At 40.5% G+C, this 13,061-nt stretch overlaps 2 protein-coding genes and 1 pseudogene across 4 annotated transcripts; all 3 read right to left on the reverse strand.

The window, feature by feature from the left end:
• Positions 1-1,009: 1,009 nt before the first annotated feature.
• On the reverse strand, positions 1,010-1,705 carry LOC116212069. Its single transcript, XM_031546660.1, has one exon. It carries the CDS (start codon positions 1,703-1,705, stop codon positions 1,010-1,012), a length of 696 nt encoding a protein of 231 aa, XP_031402520.1.
• Positions 1,706-1,998: 293 nt separating this feature from the next.
• On the reverse strand, positions 1,999-4,129 carry LOC116212070 (annotated as a pseudogene).
• A 2,646-nt stretch (positions 4,130-6,775) lies between these two features.
• Positions 6,776-12,684, reverse strand: LOC116211191 (protein MID1-COMPLEMENTING ACTIVITY 1). 3 transcript variants are annotated; one of them, XM_031545448.1, is made up of 8 exons: positions 12,468-12,678; positions 11,297-11,948; positions 9,360-9,778; positions 8,791-8,900; positions 8,638-8,709; positions 7,996-8,102; positions 7,373-7,466; positions 6,776-7,088 (listed from the first exon to the last, which is right to left on the reverse strand). In XM_031545448.1, exons 2-8 carry the CDS (start codon positions 11,702-11,704, stop codon positions 7,036-7,038), a joined length of 1,263 nt encoding a protein of 420 aa, XP_031401308.1. In that variant the 5' UTR covers positions 11,705-11,948; positions 12,468-12,678; the 3' UTR covers positions 6,776-7,035. The 3 variants fall into 3 exon arrangements, with proteins under 3 accessions (XP_031401308.1, XP_031401307.1, XP_031401309.1); XM_031545447.1 differs by having other exon boundaries at positions 12,196-12,676; XM_031545449.1 differs by lacking the exons at positions 6,776-7,088; positions 7,373-7,466 and adding an exon at positions 7,513-7,798 and having other exon boundaries at positions 12,196-12,684.
• Between the last annotated feature and the right edge of the window lie 377 nt (positions 12,685-13,061).

Here is a 13,061-nt window from a genome sequence, read left to right on the forward strand (position 1 = left end):
CATATCTGTTTCGCTCTAAGGCATATATCACACTCCTTATTACTTCTATCTTCTAAAGTCATATCAATACCGTTTAATTTTATTGTGTGGGGCGGATGACCAAGCCTCTGGTACTAGATGTCCGAGGATCCCTCAAGAACTGCCTAACACGTTTGTGCAACGATAGCCACTTGCCTTAGATAATAGACCCCCCCTTGAAGTTCATCCACTCCAAGCGTCCTCCTCGAGGTGCGGTCTTGAATCACACATAAATTGGTGCAAAAAGTCACGTAGCAATTCATCTCCTCAGGTAATTGGGCAATAGAAATTAAATTGCAATTGAAAGTGGACACATATAGCACATTAGTAATCTCAATAGAATTTGCAATCTTCACACTTCCTATTCGAGTGGCTTTTATCACGCCCCCGTTAGGTATATGAACTGGTGCACTGCCCTTAATCGGAAGTGATGTCGAAAAATTCTCAAGGCACCCGTCATGTGCCTCGAACCTCCTGTGTCCAGAATCCAATCACTTTGCAAAATTGCAAAATTAAATTTATTACTGACAAGCCGATTAGGGTCTATGGCATCCTGCGCAAGTATGGTTAATAATTTCTGGAACTGTTCATCGGGAAGGACCTCCAATTGTTCGGCCCGTGACCTACTCTGTTGACCGGCCTGTGCCATGTTCGCCCGGTCTGGGCCTCGCTGATATTGGGCCTTTCCTCGCAATCCGCCGAACTGTTTTGCTTGCCCCTGTCCAGGCCCTCTTCCTGCAGCTGTCTTGGACTTTGAATGCCAAGATGGGTAGCCTATCAGGGCCCAACATGAACTCTTCAGATGGCCCAACTTCCCACAATTAGTGTAGACTGTCCTCCCCACACTGTTAATCATCTCCAAGTTATTTCCCAGTGCTTTTCCTGCACTGTTGTCATTCGTTTCTCCCTTAGCGAGAAATACCGCTGCCTTAGGAACCGAATCGCAAGCCCGAGCGACAATTTTCTGCCGTTCTTCGTTCGCCACCGTGTTTTAGACTTTATTTAGGCTCAGCATCGGCTCGATACTGAGTATTGTGGACCGAATCGTGTTGAACTCGGAGGTCAAACCCATGAGGAACTGGTACGTCTTCTCCATCTCCCGTTGCGCCATGATCGTAGCTCTTGCTCCGCAGCTACAACTGGGGTACTCGAGGTAAAACTCCAGCTCGTCCCATAGGAGCTTCAATTTCCCGTAATAGTCCCAAACGCTCATGCCCTCCTGCCTCAATAGACAAATCTCGGTCTTAATTTGAAAAACACGGGACTGATTGCCCTCGGAATACCTTTCCTTGAGGTCGTCCCATAGGCCCTTAGCATCTATTGCATACGCTACTGTGGCTTGGAGCCGTTCTTCCATCGTATTGAAAATCCATGCTAGAAGTGTAGAATTGCATCTCTCCCACCTTTCTCTCAAAGGATCCTCTTCTTCCGTTTTCTCCAGAGAACCATCAATGAATGGTAATTTGTTCCTTGCCCGAAGAACAATTAACATCGCTCGTGACCATGCCAAGTAATTATCTTCATTAAGGATACATGCAATCACCTGTGTTCCCGTGTTGTCTGAGGAAGTAAGGTGATAAACAGGCGGGACGTCCACGCTCCTCCTAGAGCCATCCCCTGCCTTCTTTCCCTTCGATGAGCCAATATCCCTTCTCGGGCTCTTCTCATCATCACTCACATCAGACATTTTGTCGTCTGAAAAATTTCAATTGGTCCAAGAGCGTCAGCGCTCTGATACTATGTTAAATTTTCACTGGGCTTATACGGGCTTAGACCCATTTCCACTTAAAAGCTCAAGCTGATAAATGGTAGTACACGCACGTAGGTGCGCATACGCGTAACCCGGGCTCTGATACCATGTGAAGATTGGAATGGTCCAACTTAACTTTTCATTATGTCGAAGAACAGATAAATAGTATGTCCGGTGTTACACAAAAGAGGAAACCGAAAATTATTCTAGGCCAATATCTAAGACTACCAAATACATCAACTAGCAAAGATAGCAAACATTCAAGTTTCCCTATTATACATTTATACATTCCAGAGTATCCATAATATTTCTAAATAAAGATCTATTTGAACTATTCAGCTGACATGGTGTTGATTGATATGGATCATCAACATGGTCGGGCTCCGACTTCCCTCTCCCACGCGATCAATTCAATCGTGTCTATCCCCATGAAAACCCGCCTTCTTTCGAAGATCCACCACCACGCTGTCACTACTACAAGTCGTCGCTGAAATTGGAGCAGCAACGGCAGTGCTCCTCAGCTCTTCCAGCCTCTGTCCGGCCTTCTCCGTCAGCTTCTCCATGCACTCAATATAGCGCTTGAGATCCTCCACATCCTGGTCTTCTGTCGGACCCTCCCACCACCGCGGTCCCTGGCCGAGCTTTTGCCGCTTCCTGGCCTCTTCAAGCTGCAAGACTAAATCACTATACTGGTGCCGGTATTCATTCAGGCGATCGTCCCCGGATGGATTGCCAAAGGCCCCGGTAGTGTTGGTGGCTTGGGCCACTCCGGCAAAGCGGTGGATGGTCGCGTCAACAGAGGGATAGCCAAACACATAGGGCCGGTTGCCATGTGGGGAGTAGGTAATGATGGCAACCTCCGCCCCGCATAGAAGCGAGAGCTCGGTAGCCTTGCTGAAAAGCCCTTGCGACGCTTGCTGAATGTGACCTCTCGCTTTTGCTTGTTATCTATCTCATCTCCATCTTTCTTTGGCCCTTGCCCGACTGCCTGCTTTTACCAGCTCTATCCTCCGCCATCTCCACCGCGTTAAAACCCGTATCGAGTAGAGTAGGCTGTGACCGAACACGACCAGCTTGACCCTTCCGTCAACTGTGATTGTTGTTATTGCAGTGGATGGCTTGTAGCAGTTAGTCCTCTAAGATAGCTACCTTCAGTGGCTTAGGTATATTTATATATATGAATATTTGGATAAGATCAGTTCATAGGACCGACAAACAGTTTTGCCAAATTAGGAAATACAGTAATTGTAGTAATTCTAAATCAGGAAATAAACTTTACGGTACATACTTGTGTCCTAAAATACGTACGTCGAATATTTTTGTTTTTTGATATGTACTTGTCCTGCAAAGCACGCACGCAATCTCCATACTAAGGTTGCGTTTGATTTCACAGTAGGATTTTAAAATCAGATTTTGATTTTGAAAAAGAGTGATATAAATGGGGTCCACCCTTTGACTTTGTATGAGTTATGTTGTGGAAAAAAGTAGTATAAATGATACCCACTCTTTGACTTTGTATGAGTTATTTTGTTTTGTAGTTGATAAAGTTAAGTTAGAATTGTGATTCTAAAATAACACCCTAAAATCAAACAGGGCCTAACTTAGTCCTCAATCCAGCAGTTCCAATTCGACGTACGGTTTTGCCTTAGCTTCCAAGTATCGACCGACATTAAAGGGAATAAAGAAAGCAGTTCTTAATGATTGTGATGTGCACATACATAAATAGGCCCTCACCATAAGCAGGCCTAACGAACTATAAGGATTTCCTAACAATCACTCTCTTTCCTCCTCTCACAGCTGCTTACACAATACGCTTCTTTCTATATTTCAAGCTTTAGTCAGAGCTCCACCACGGCTAACCCCGAACAACCACCATCATCGCCACCACCAATCACTCGATCCGCCGTCGCCAGTTGAGTCTTAAGACTTATCTTATATAATAAGTAGATACGGGATTATGATATTGAAAAGTAATATATGTTTATTGTTAATTTCCCATACGAAATTAACAACTAAAAAGATAAGAAAGAAAATTACGGAATTCCTCTAACGATTACGACACGAGTTAATCCCATATGTATGATGATGTAATACCGCAAAGTCCGCTGAGCTTTATTACATTATACAAACAATGAATTTGAACTATTTCTTGAGGCAAAGGGTGAAGCTTATTCCATAATATATGGCGGGGTCATAAAAAATTATGGAGAGATTTGTTATGAAAAATTAAGCTAAATTGCTTCATGTATCCGAATCTTTGCCTTTTTTCTCAATTTTATTTCAGTCTACGAAAATGACACGAGGCATCCCAATGCATAGGGTAACGTCTCAAATCTATCATACCGTCAACATTCCATCCATTCTGGATGGAAAATCTAACGTGGTACGTGGCAGTGTGTGGGCCCTTCCTATGTTGGTTGAGTTGAAGAGTTTATCGGGCCAACTTCGAGCTGACGATTTGTGGTAGCCTGAAGAGGCCCAACCCACATTAGCAATAATCTAGCCCATGTATCGGAATTCCTAGTGTCAGCGCATGAGGTCAGTTTTGATAGGGGTGTGAGACTTTTAGCTCACGTTAGCTTCATGAGTGCAGTAATGGGAACGGAGGGATAGAAGAATATATGTCCTCATCTCTGTATTCTGAAAATATTATCTTCAAAATAACAAACTTCACTCTCTTACATTCTCTCCTTTTCTTTTCTTTTATTCTCACCGCTTTCCCTCTCAATTTCTACTCCAAGTGAGTTGCAAGGCTGACACCATTATCATCGATTGGGCCACCAACTTGGGAGTTCTTAGATGCTACGAAAGCTCATGCATAGAACTACGGTTTAGAAGCAAGTTTCGAGTCAAAAAGCAAAGAAACGAGATAGAAAATTGCCATTAAAATTTGGTTTTCATCACATGAGGCAAAAACTTTATCAAGCCATATTTCTAAAACTGTATGACAAAATTACAAGTCGCAAATTTCTATAGTTTCCTTGCGATACGAGAAATCTCACCAGGTTAAATTTTTGGACTAAAAATTATTCAAGTAGAATTTGCGATAAACGACTTCTCGAGTTTTCTATCTCTAATGGCGAATTCCATTAGACTTATTTTTTGTCCAAAAAATTTACATGGTCATATTTCTCATGTTGCAAGGAAGCTACATCAATTGACGACTTGTAATTTTGTTGTACGATTTGAAAGATATAGCTTTCCAAAGCTTCTATCTTGTGTGATGAAAACCGAAATTTAACACCAATATTCTAGCTCATTTCTTTGCTTTTTTACTCAAAACTTGCTTCTAAGTTGTAATCCTGCATAGGAGCTTTATGTGGCATCCAAGAACTTGCAAATTGGTGGCATGAGCGATGAAAATTGTAAGCTCAAATTTGGCATGATAAACTCTTTATTAATGGCGAATTCCGTTAGAATCATTTTGTCTGAAAAATTTACGTGATCAGATTCCTCATGTCACAAGGAAGCTACAGAAATTGACGGTCGTAATTTTTTTATACGGTTTGAGAAATATAGCTTTGCAAAATTTATGACTTGTGTGATAAAAATCGGATTTCAACAGTAGTTTTCTAGCTTATTTCTTTGCTTTTTGACTCAAAACCTGCTTCCAAACCGTAGTCCTATATATGAGCTTTCCGTGGACAGAATTGGTAGTCCGAGTGATGAGAACGGTTAGCTCGAAGTTGGGACGATGAATTCTTCAACTCAACCAATATAGGAGGGGCCCACTTATTGCCATGTCAGCACCGTAACGCGTCACGTTAGATTTTCTGTCTAAAATGGATGGATTGTTGACGGTAGGATAGATTTGAAAAGTTATCCCAAACGTTGGAATACCTCGTGTCATTTTCTTATACCGGGATAAAATTAAGAAAAAAGGCAAAGATTGGGAAACGTGAAGCAATTTACCCTAATTAATTGTAATACAAATTTGTATAATAACCCTAAGTAACCCATTTTTGCATAACCATTCTTAACACGCGATCCAAATGATCGCATAGATCAAAAGATCCTGAAATTGAAGAGTATATACTATCCCATCATATCGGAATGCCCGTTCACATAAGTTGGCCAAACACTTGAATCAAGTGAAGAAATGTTAACATTTGATTCCATCACTTCAATTAACAAATGATCTTCAAAAGTAACTTGATAAACGTACAATAAAAAAAGGACAAATCACCTTTGTATCAAGAATCGAAACAAATTAATTGAATTGTATAATCAGTTACGGTCGTTTGGATTTTTTTTTTATTTTGATGATTGCGAGAATTCAATTCATTTTGAAGAATTCAAATGAATTAATGTTTCTTCCTTGTCGAACCATTCAATTTTCAATCACCCTAAAGATTTTGTAGTTTGCGCATGCGCGTAGATTAGCTTAAAAATTAAGTATAGTTTCACATTAACTTTGAGCTAGAAAAAATTGAATTAATTCAATGGCGGTAAAATAGAGTAGATGTGTACTGTGCAGAGGAATTCATCCTTGACTCGTCCAATCATCCTTCGAATAAATTGGGTTTTCTCGACATCGACACGTGTCTTTATGAAAGCATAAATATAGTTCGTACAAAATGAATGGAATTATTAGTCCGTGACCAGTGTCACATGAATTTGTACGATAATTATGAACTTCGTTATCAAACATTATTCAAGAAATTTTTTTATGTTGAAAGAACAATGCCGGAATTGTTTTGATTTAATTTTAGTTGAATAATCATGATGAGGGAGGTGAGAAAGGTAGCCAATCGAATCATAATTGCCAACAGTGAAAGTCGACTTCGAGCAAGAGAAAACGTTCCGAGCTCGATTCTCAAACATGGGCCTATCCATATCCCTTTAGGAACAGAAATTGGCTACTCGGATTCCAACTCCAATATGGGATCCTCTATGCGAAGCCCTGGGACATAAAGAGGGGTCTTCAAATCGTGCTAAAGCTCAGAGTCAATACCATTCAACGTGGAATCGGATTGTTTAGTGCATCAATTTACTACGTTCTGCCGCTATCAATGTAACAATAGCTAAAAATCAAGTTCACCCACTGGTGAGCAGTAACAAACTGTAGCACTATGCTGTTAAAAGCCGAGGGAGTCCAGTGCATCGAGAAAAACAAGTTGTTTCCAAGTGCTTTACAACCAAACTAAATTTTCAGTAGTAAGAGAATGAAAGGAACTTCAAATGGCAGTCACGACTAGAAATCACCTGTATATTACACCACTATCGAGTAGTCGAATTTACAGACGTGTGAATAACTCGGTCTTGGTTCATGGTTCCATGTATTGGGATGGTGGAGGGCTTATCTTCGTCTTCTCAGCACCTGCACATCAGTTTTATATTTCATTTCAGAAAAAAAAAAAACACACTCATTTCATTTTATATACCAAGAAATCCGTGCAGTAAAACACAGGTATGTGCTCCATTAGAAGAGCCACACAAAGCTTTAACGAGGCCATTGATCAAAATGATGTAAGGTGAGGTCGGAAGGCACACTAATGTTTCATGCTAATTTCTTGATTTTCAAAGACTAAGGCTATGATGTCCGGCTGGCTTGATCCTATAAATGAAAGCGGATTATTTTGGACCCAAGGACAATTGACATACCGTAAACTCCACGGATCTCCACTTCTCTCCATTCTTGAACAAGGGCACAGCAGCAACACATCAGATGGGAGAGAAAATCATCGAAACAACCTCCCTGCCATATATCGAGTGTAGAATCTATATCATGTTTATATTCTGTGCCCATATTCTGTTTCGCATGCTAAATTGGAGAGCCCGAATGTCCGGAGAAGGCTCAATGCCAAGTTGATGCAACAAACATCCAGCCAACAGGCAAAGGAATGGTCACTCCATTAGTCTAATTAACCAAAAAAAATATGTCTAAAGAAAAACATTATTAAACTCGAGAAAAGTCGGAAAACTTCGGTGTCTCTAAGGAGAACATTTGTGGAGCTGCAGCAGACTGGGGTTCTGCTGGTAGAATGGCATCTTACTGAAGCCATTCATTTGATGTAATTTAGTTCCAGTCTGTTTGGAAGAAAACAGTAGGCCAATGGAAAACATTAGGTCTACCAGGAAAACTATGTTCCAATTTTAAGAAAATCTATTCAATTTTCTTTTTTCTGCAATTTCCACCAAAACTTGGATAAGGAAGGGGAAACAGTAGCAGACACGTGACACAGTGGTTTTATCAAGGCACTCATGCAGCTAGTCGGGAAAATTACCGCAATGTTTAATGTCCCGCGGAGCTTTCTTCTGACACAGCATGTGTAGCAGCAGCAGGACAATATTAACGAATATGCCATCAACTCGTTACATGCTTCTGCCGAAGCTGATCAACATGTCAAAATTTTTCTGTAAGCATCCATTAAAAGTTCCAAAAAACGGAACTTCAAAGTTCTACCAAGCCATTAAATACTTTCAGATCTTCGGAAAATATATGATATTTACAGTCTAGCAATCATATTTTTGTGAAAAATACTGTTTTTTTTTGGCACAAATTTTCTGTCAAAATTCATTTCAATTTTCACTTCAAGATCCTTGAATAGGATTACTCATAATCCGGGAATTCATTGTTTTGCATTATAACAAAACAAACTGTACTACGTATCACATGAAAAGAAATAAACATGTTCTGTGCACCGGCTTAGCCAGCTTTTAGTTAAATGTAGCATACAGCCTAATAGAGCACAACTTTCATAAAAATAATAAATAAAAAAAGCAGCACTACAACCAGCAAAATTAGAAGATGTGGATATAAAATTGTGAATTTAACTTTCTAGTTTTGGCTCTACTTGATGCAAAAACACCAAGAACACCAAAGCTAATTATATATATGAGAAGAAAAAATATGGGAATTTGCTTACACATATGCCTATTAGTTGCCACAGTAGCTATCCTTGAAAATGTGCCGCATGGATAGAAAAATGTCTTCAGACCTGCAGAGTGGAAGACCAAGTCATATCTAGGACGGAATATGTGACCAAATAAAATTGCTAAAACGGGGAGAAGGAACTTACACAGAAGAGGCTCTGAGCAGCAACCAAGCAGATCAGTGTGCCATTCATCATGTCCATACGAACCTTTCTTAGACAACAGTTCATGGTTTGATGACACTGACGAAGTGTTTCTGTACCAGTAAAATGTTATATCAGATTCTAAATTGTGAATAGCATTAATACTACAGTAGTAGAGCTGAATCTAATGTTACAGTGTACAGCACTGAATAGTGACAAGAATGTAGAAGTATATAAAAAAATTAAACTTTTACACACAGGCTATATATTCCAACTCTATTAAGCTTGGAACGACGAGAGGCACCATTAAAGTTATCCCTATGGTGTAGTCTTCAAGACATCATAGGACAAAAACCTTAATCAGCTCATAGTTAATGTTGAGTGATAAGGATATCAAACCACAGGGTTCAACAGGCTGTCGATGATCATAAACGACAGAGCTCAAATGCAAACTTGAGTGAGTCTGGAAGAACATCAATTTAGAATAAAAAAGAGCGTCTTCTAAAATAAAATTACTGGAAGAGATGTCAAAGTTAAGAAACAGAGCAGACTGAAGTTCATAGAATACTGACCTTGAAGTTTTCTGAGAAGCACTTTTTTTAGGGGAGGTTTCATGAAAGCTATGCTCTTTTTCGTAGCTAGAATCTGAATGTCTCTTCTCCGTTTTCTTGGATTCCTTAACTGGCGAACTTTTCTCTGCAACTGCATTTGCGGCAACAGTTTCTGTAACATCAATTAAACGCTGAATTACTTCGCACTGACTCACATCCAAATTAGATTGTGACCGCTGCAGTTCCAACTGAAGCTTCTCATTTTCCTTCTTCAGAGCCTCATTGAAACACATATTTGGGTAGGAGCAGGATAGAGTCTTTTTCAATGCGATAGTCTCATTTTTGGTGGGTTCTGGATTTAAGATTAGACTTTGCACCTTCTGATCTTCATCATCCAACGTGTATTCACGTTGATCCCTCTCAATGACTTCCAGTCTCTCCTGTGTATTTACAGAAGAAAATTGATAATTTGATTCCAGTTCGCTTTAAAAACGAGTAGGTTTGTCAATGAAGAACAATATGATACAGACTTAAGTACACTAATCGACATCTAAAATTAGATAATCAGAATAAAACAAGAACAAAGTTCAATGCTGCAATGTGGTGAAACTTCCTCTGTTTGTACCTTCAGTCCATAGATCAAAGAGCAAGAGCTCATCAAATATGTTCCCATGGCCAGAGAGATTTCAATCTCTAGCCTGGAATAGTATTTAGTTATTGTTGTAAATGAGGATGACATACTCTTTTAACACCTGTCCTAGAGAATGAAAGGTCAAATATCCACTAAGTTTCTGGCATTTGTTTTCGGTTACAAGTGAGGCCCCTAGGCCTAGTTTCGTGCATTTCCAGAGACCAGAAAGTCATGCATAAAGTTTCCAAAGTGAATAACAAGCTGAAATCCCACAGAAGTTTTACTTTTCTCCACATGCTTCTGCTCCAGCTCATTTTACTGAAAGCATTTGAACCAACCATGACCTGATTGAAAAACTGTGTAGAATCTCTGGTTTATAGCCTGATGTTTCTGCCAAAGATTTCTAAATTTATGCATTTACCCTGGTTAAAAATTCCACACTTAATCTAGGACACGGTAACCATTTCTATCACACTCTTTTTCTAGCACCCCAAGATCAAATAGCCGATGCTTAGATTATCTGGCATATAAGCTGATAGTTCTGCCATTTACTTTTAAAACTGTCCATTGCTCAACTAATATAGGACAGAAAAGAAATTCCAACAGAGGTCATATTCCCATAATGCTAAGCAGCTCATTCACCCCTTTCATCAGTTATGCTGTCAACATCAACAGAGGTTATACCAAAACTTCACTAGCTGTAATGCCAACTAAACCATCATTTTATTGCTCTTCAATCACAGGAACTTAATTGGGTGCACAAACAGACGAAACTGTCGCGTTACATGATCCAAAAGAATTATCATTTATGGTGATGCTTCAGCACCTGTTAAACCGGGCGAAAAGGAATGGGAAGACTTATTTATTGTTTTCGACGATAAATTTAAAATTTTGCAGGCAAATTCATGGAGAAACATACGGAAGCAATGGAATTCAAAGATGATCAGACTCACACCAAGAAAAATATGAATCATGGGAAGCAAATAAGGATACATAGCATGATAGAACTGTTCTGGTGACTATGAGAATCTTCACCAACCGGCTCTAGAGAAAGAAGAAACATACCCTAACTCGAGCATTGTCCACGAGAGTGATGAGAGGCACAAAGGAATGGGAAGACTTATTTATTGTTTTCGACGATAAATTTAAAATTTTGCAGGCAAATTCATGGAGAAACATACGGAAGCAATGGAATTCAAAGATGATCAGACTCACACCAAGAAAAATATGAATCATGGGAAGCAAATAAGGATACATAGCATGATAGAACTGTTCTGGTGACTATGAGAATCTTCACCAACCGGCTCTAGAGAAAGAAGAAACATACCCTAACTCGAGCATTGTCCACGAGAGTGATGAGAGGCACAAGCTTCAGGTAACGATCGATCTCATTCTGAGCCCTCCTGAACTGATAAACAATGTTCCACCCCATAGCAAGCAAATAGAGATAACTCCTGTCCTGGCAGCTATTAACCAAAATATAAGACCTCCTAAGAGCATCCTCGAGCTGCTCCAGAGGCTCCCGTGTCTCAGGGTACTTCTTAAGCTCGGAGATCCTGAGCGACTCCAACAAGTTCCCGATCAGCTTCAAGTGCTGCGCAAACTGCCTGCAGTTCTTCTTGTGCATCCGGGCCGTGTGTGCCGCTTGCACAATCATCCCAATCAACCGAATGGCATCAACTCCGGCGAGTTGGGCGATGTTAGCAATCTCTCCAAAATGCTCCCAGGTCGACATTTTCAATACCCACAATCGAGAAACAATCAGCTTACAATACTGCTCAAAATTCAGCTCGATCGAATCATCCTTGATAAAAATTCACTCTTAGGAAACTCCCAGTTAACCAAAATCAACCTACACCATCTCAAAACCGACAATTGAGAAGTCACAGAAACTCTGAAGCCGAATTAGCCGAATTTCTTCAGATCAAAAGCTCAGAGGCCAGATCTTCTCAACTACTACGACGACCGTACAGCATCACCTGCATTTGTCAGCCACAACCACGCTTCAACGAGCGAGAAACGGTAATCAACAGGAACGCAAATCACCGCATAGGAAGATTATCCGTTACGCCTGTTGACCGCTTTTCAACGCTGAACCCAAAAAGAGTAGAAAGGGAAAAGAGAAAGGGACGAAGTGATTCAGAACAGAAAGCGGCCAATTGTCGGCCAGCTCAAAACCAAAACCGCGCCCGAAACTATTGTACGGCTCCGGCGGCGGGAACTCACCGTGATTCACGGTAACTCCGGCGACCGGGTGAAGTGGGGGGCCAGTGTAAGAATCAAAAAGCAAAAAGCTGAGGAGGATGGCAACAGAGCAGACTGAGGGAAATGCAGTGGAGAATCTCAAGGTCACTTTTTTTTTTTTTTCAGCGGTTAGGTGAGTGGTGGAGTTATTGCTTGTTAATGCGCCTCCCCTAAGAAATGCCAAGAACTACAGAGAGAGGAAGAGAGAGAGAGAGAGAGAGAGGCATTGATTTCAGAGAGGAACAGGAACAGACATTGCATTGCGGAGAGGGAGAGAGAGAGAGGAGCTTCTGAATGTTCTTCTTCTTCGTCTTCGTCTTCGTCTTGCTCTGTTTATGGGTTCTCGCTCTCTCTCTCTCTCTCTCTCTCTCTCTCTTCCCCTCTTTGGCTCACAGTATCGTCGTCGTCTCTCTCTCCTCCCCACTCCCCACTCCCCTCTCTGTCACTCTCTCTCACCTTCTCATTTCTACAGAGCTATCTCTCGCCATGCTCGTGCTGCTCTGTACACTCATTACTAGTTAATTAATTAATTAAACTAAAAATATAGAGGAAACTACATATGGTATTATTGTGTTTCAAGTGGACCCACGTTACCTGCAGCACAGGCAACGAAAGTATCCCGTGGCCAGGCCAAGCTGACATCGGAAGGATGCCTCGTTATCTCACTCGAGAAAAAAGAAAAATTAAAATGATCTTAGGTAGTGATTTATATGTTCTTAAAATTAATGTGTTTGGACGTGCTTTGATTCAAGTGTTTCCGTTAAATAATTAAGGAAATCCATTACTATAAAAGTTTTAAACAATTAAAAGTCAATCCGACTTGATATTAAATTAATTATAATTCATTA

This window comes from Punica granatum, chromosome 6 (assembly GCF_007655135.1).
Source record: "Punica granatum isolate Tunisia-2019 chromosome 6, ASM765513v2, whole genome shotgun sequence".
In the NCBI taxonomy this organism is placed as follows: Eukaryota; Viridiplantae; Streptophyta; class Magnoliopsida; order Myrtales; family Lythraceae; genus Punica; species Punica granatum.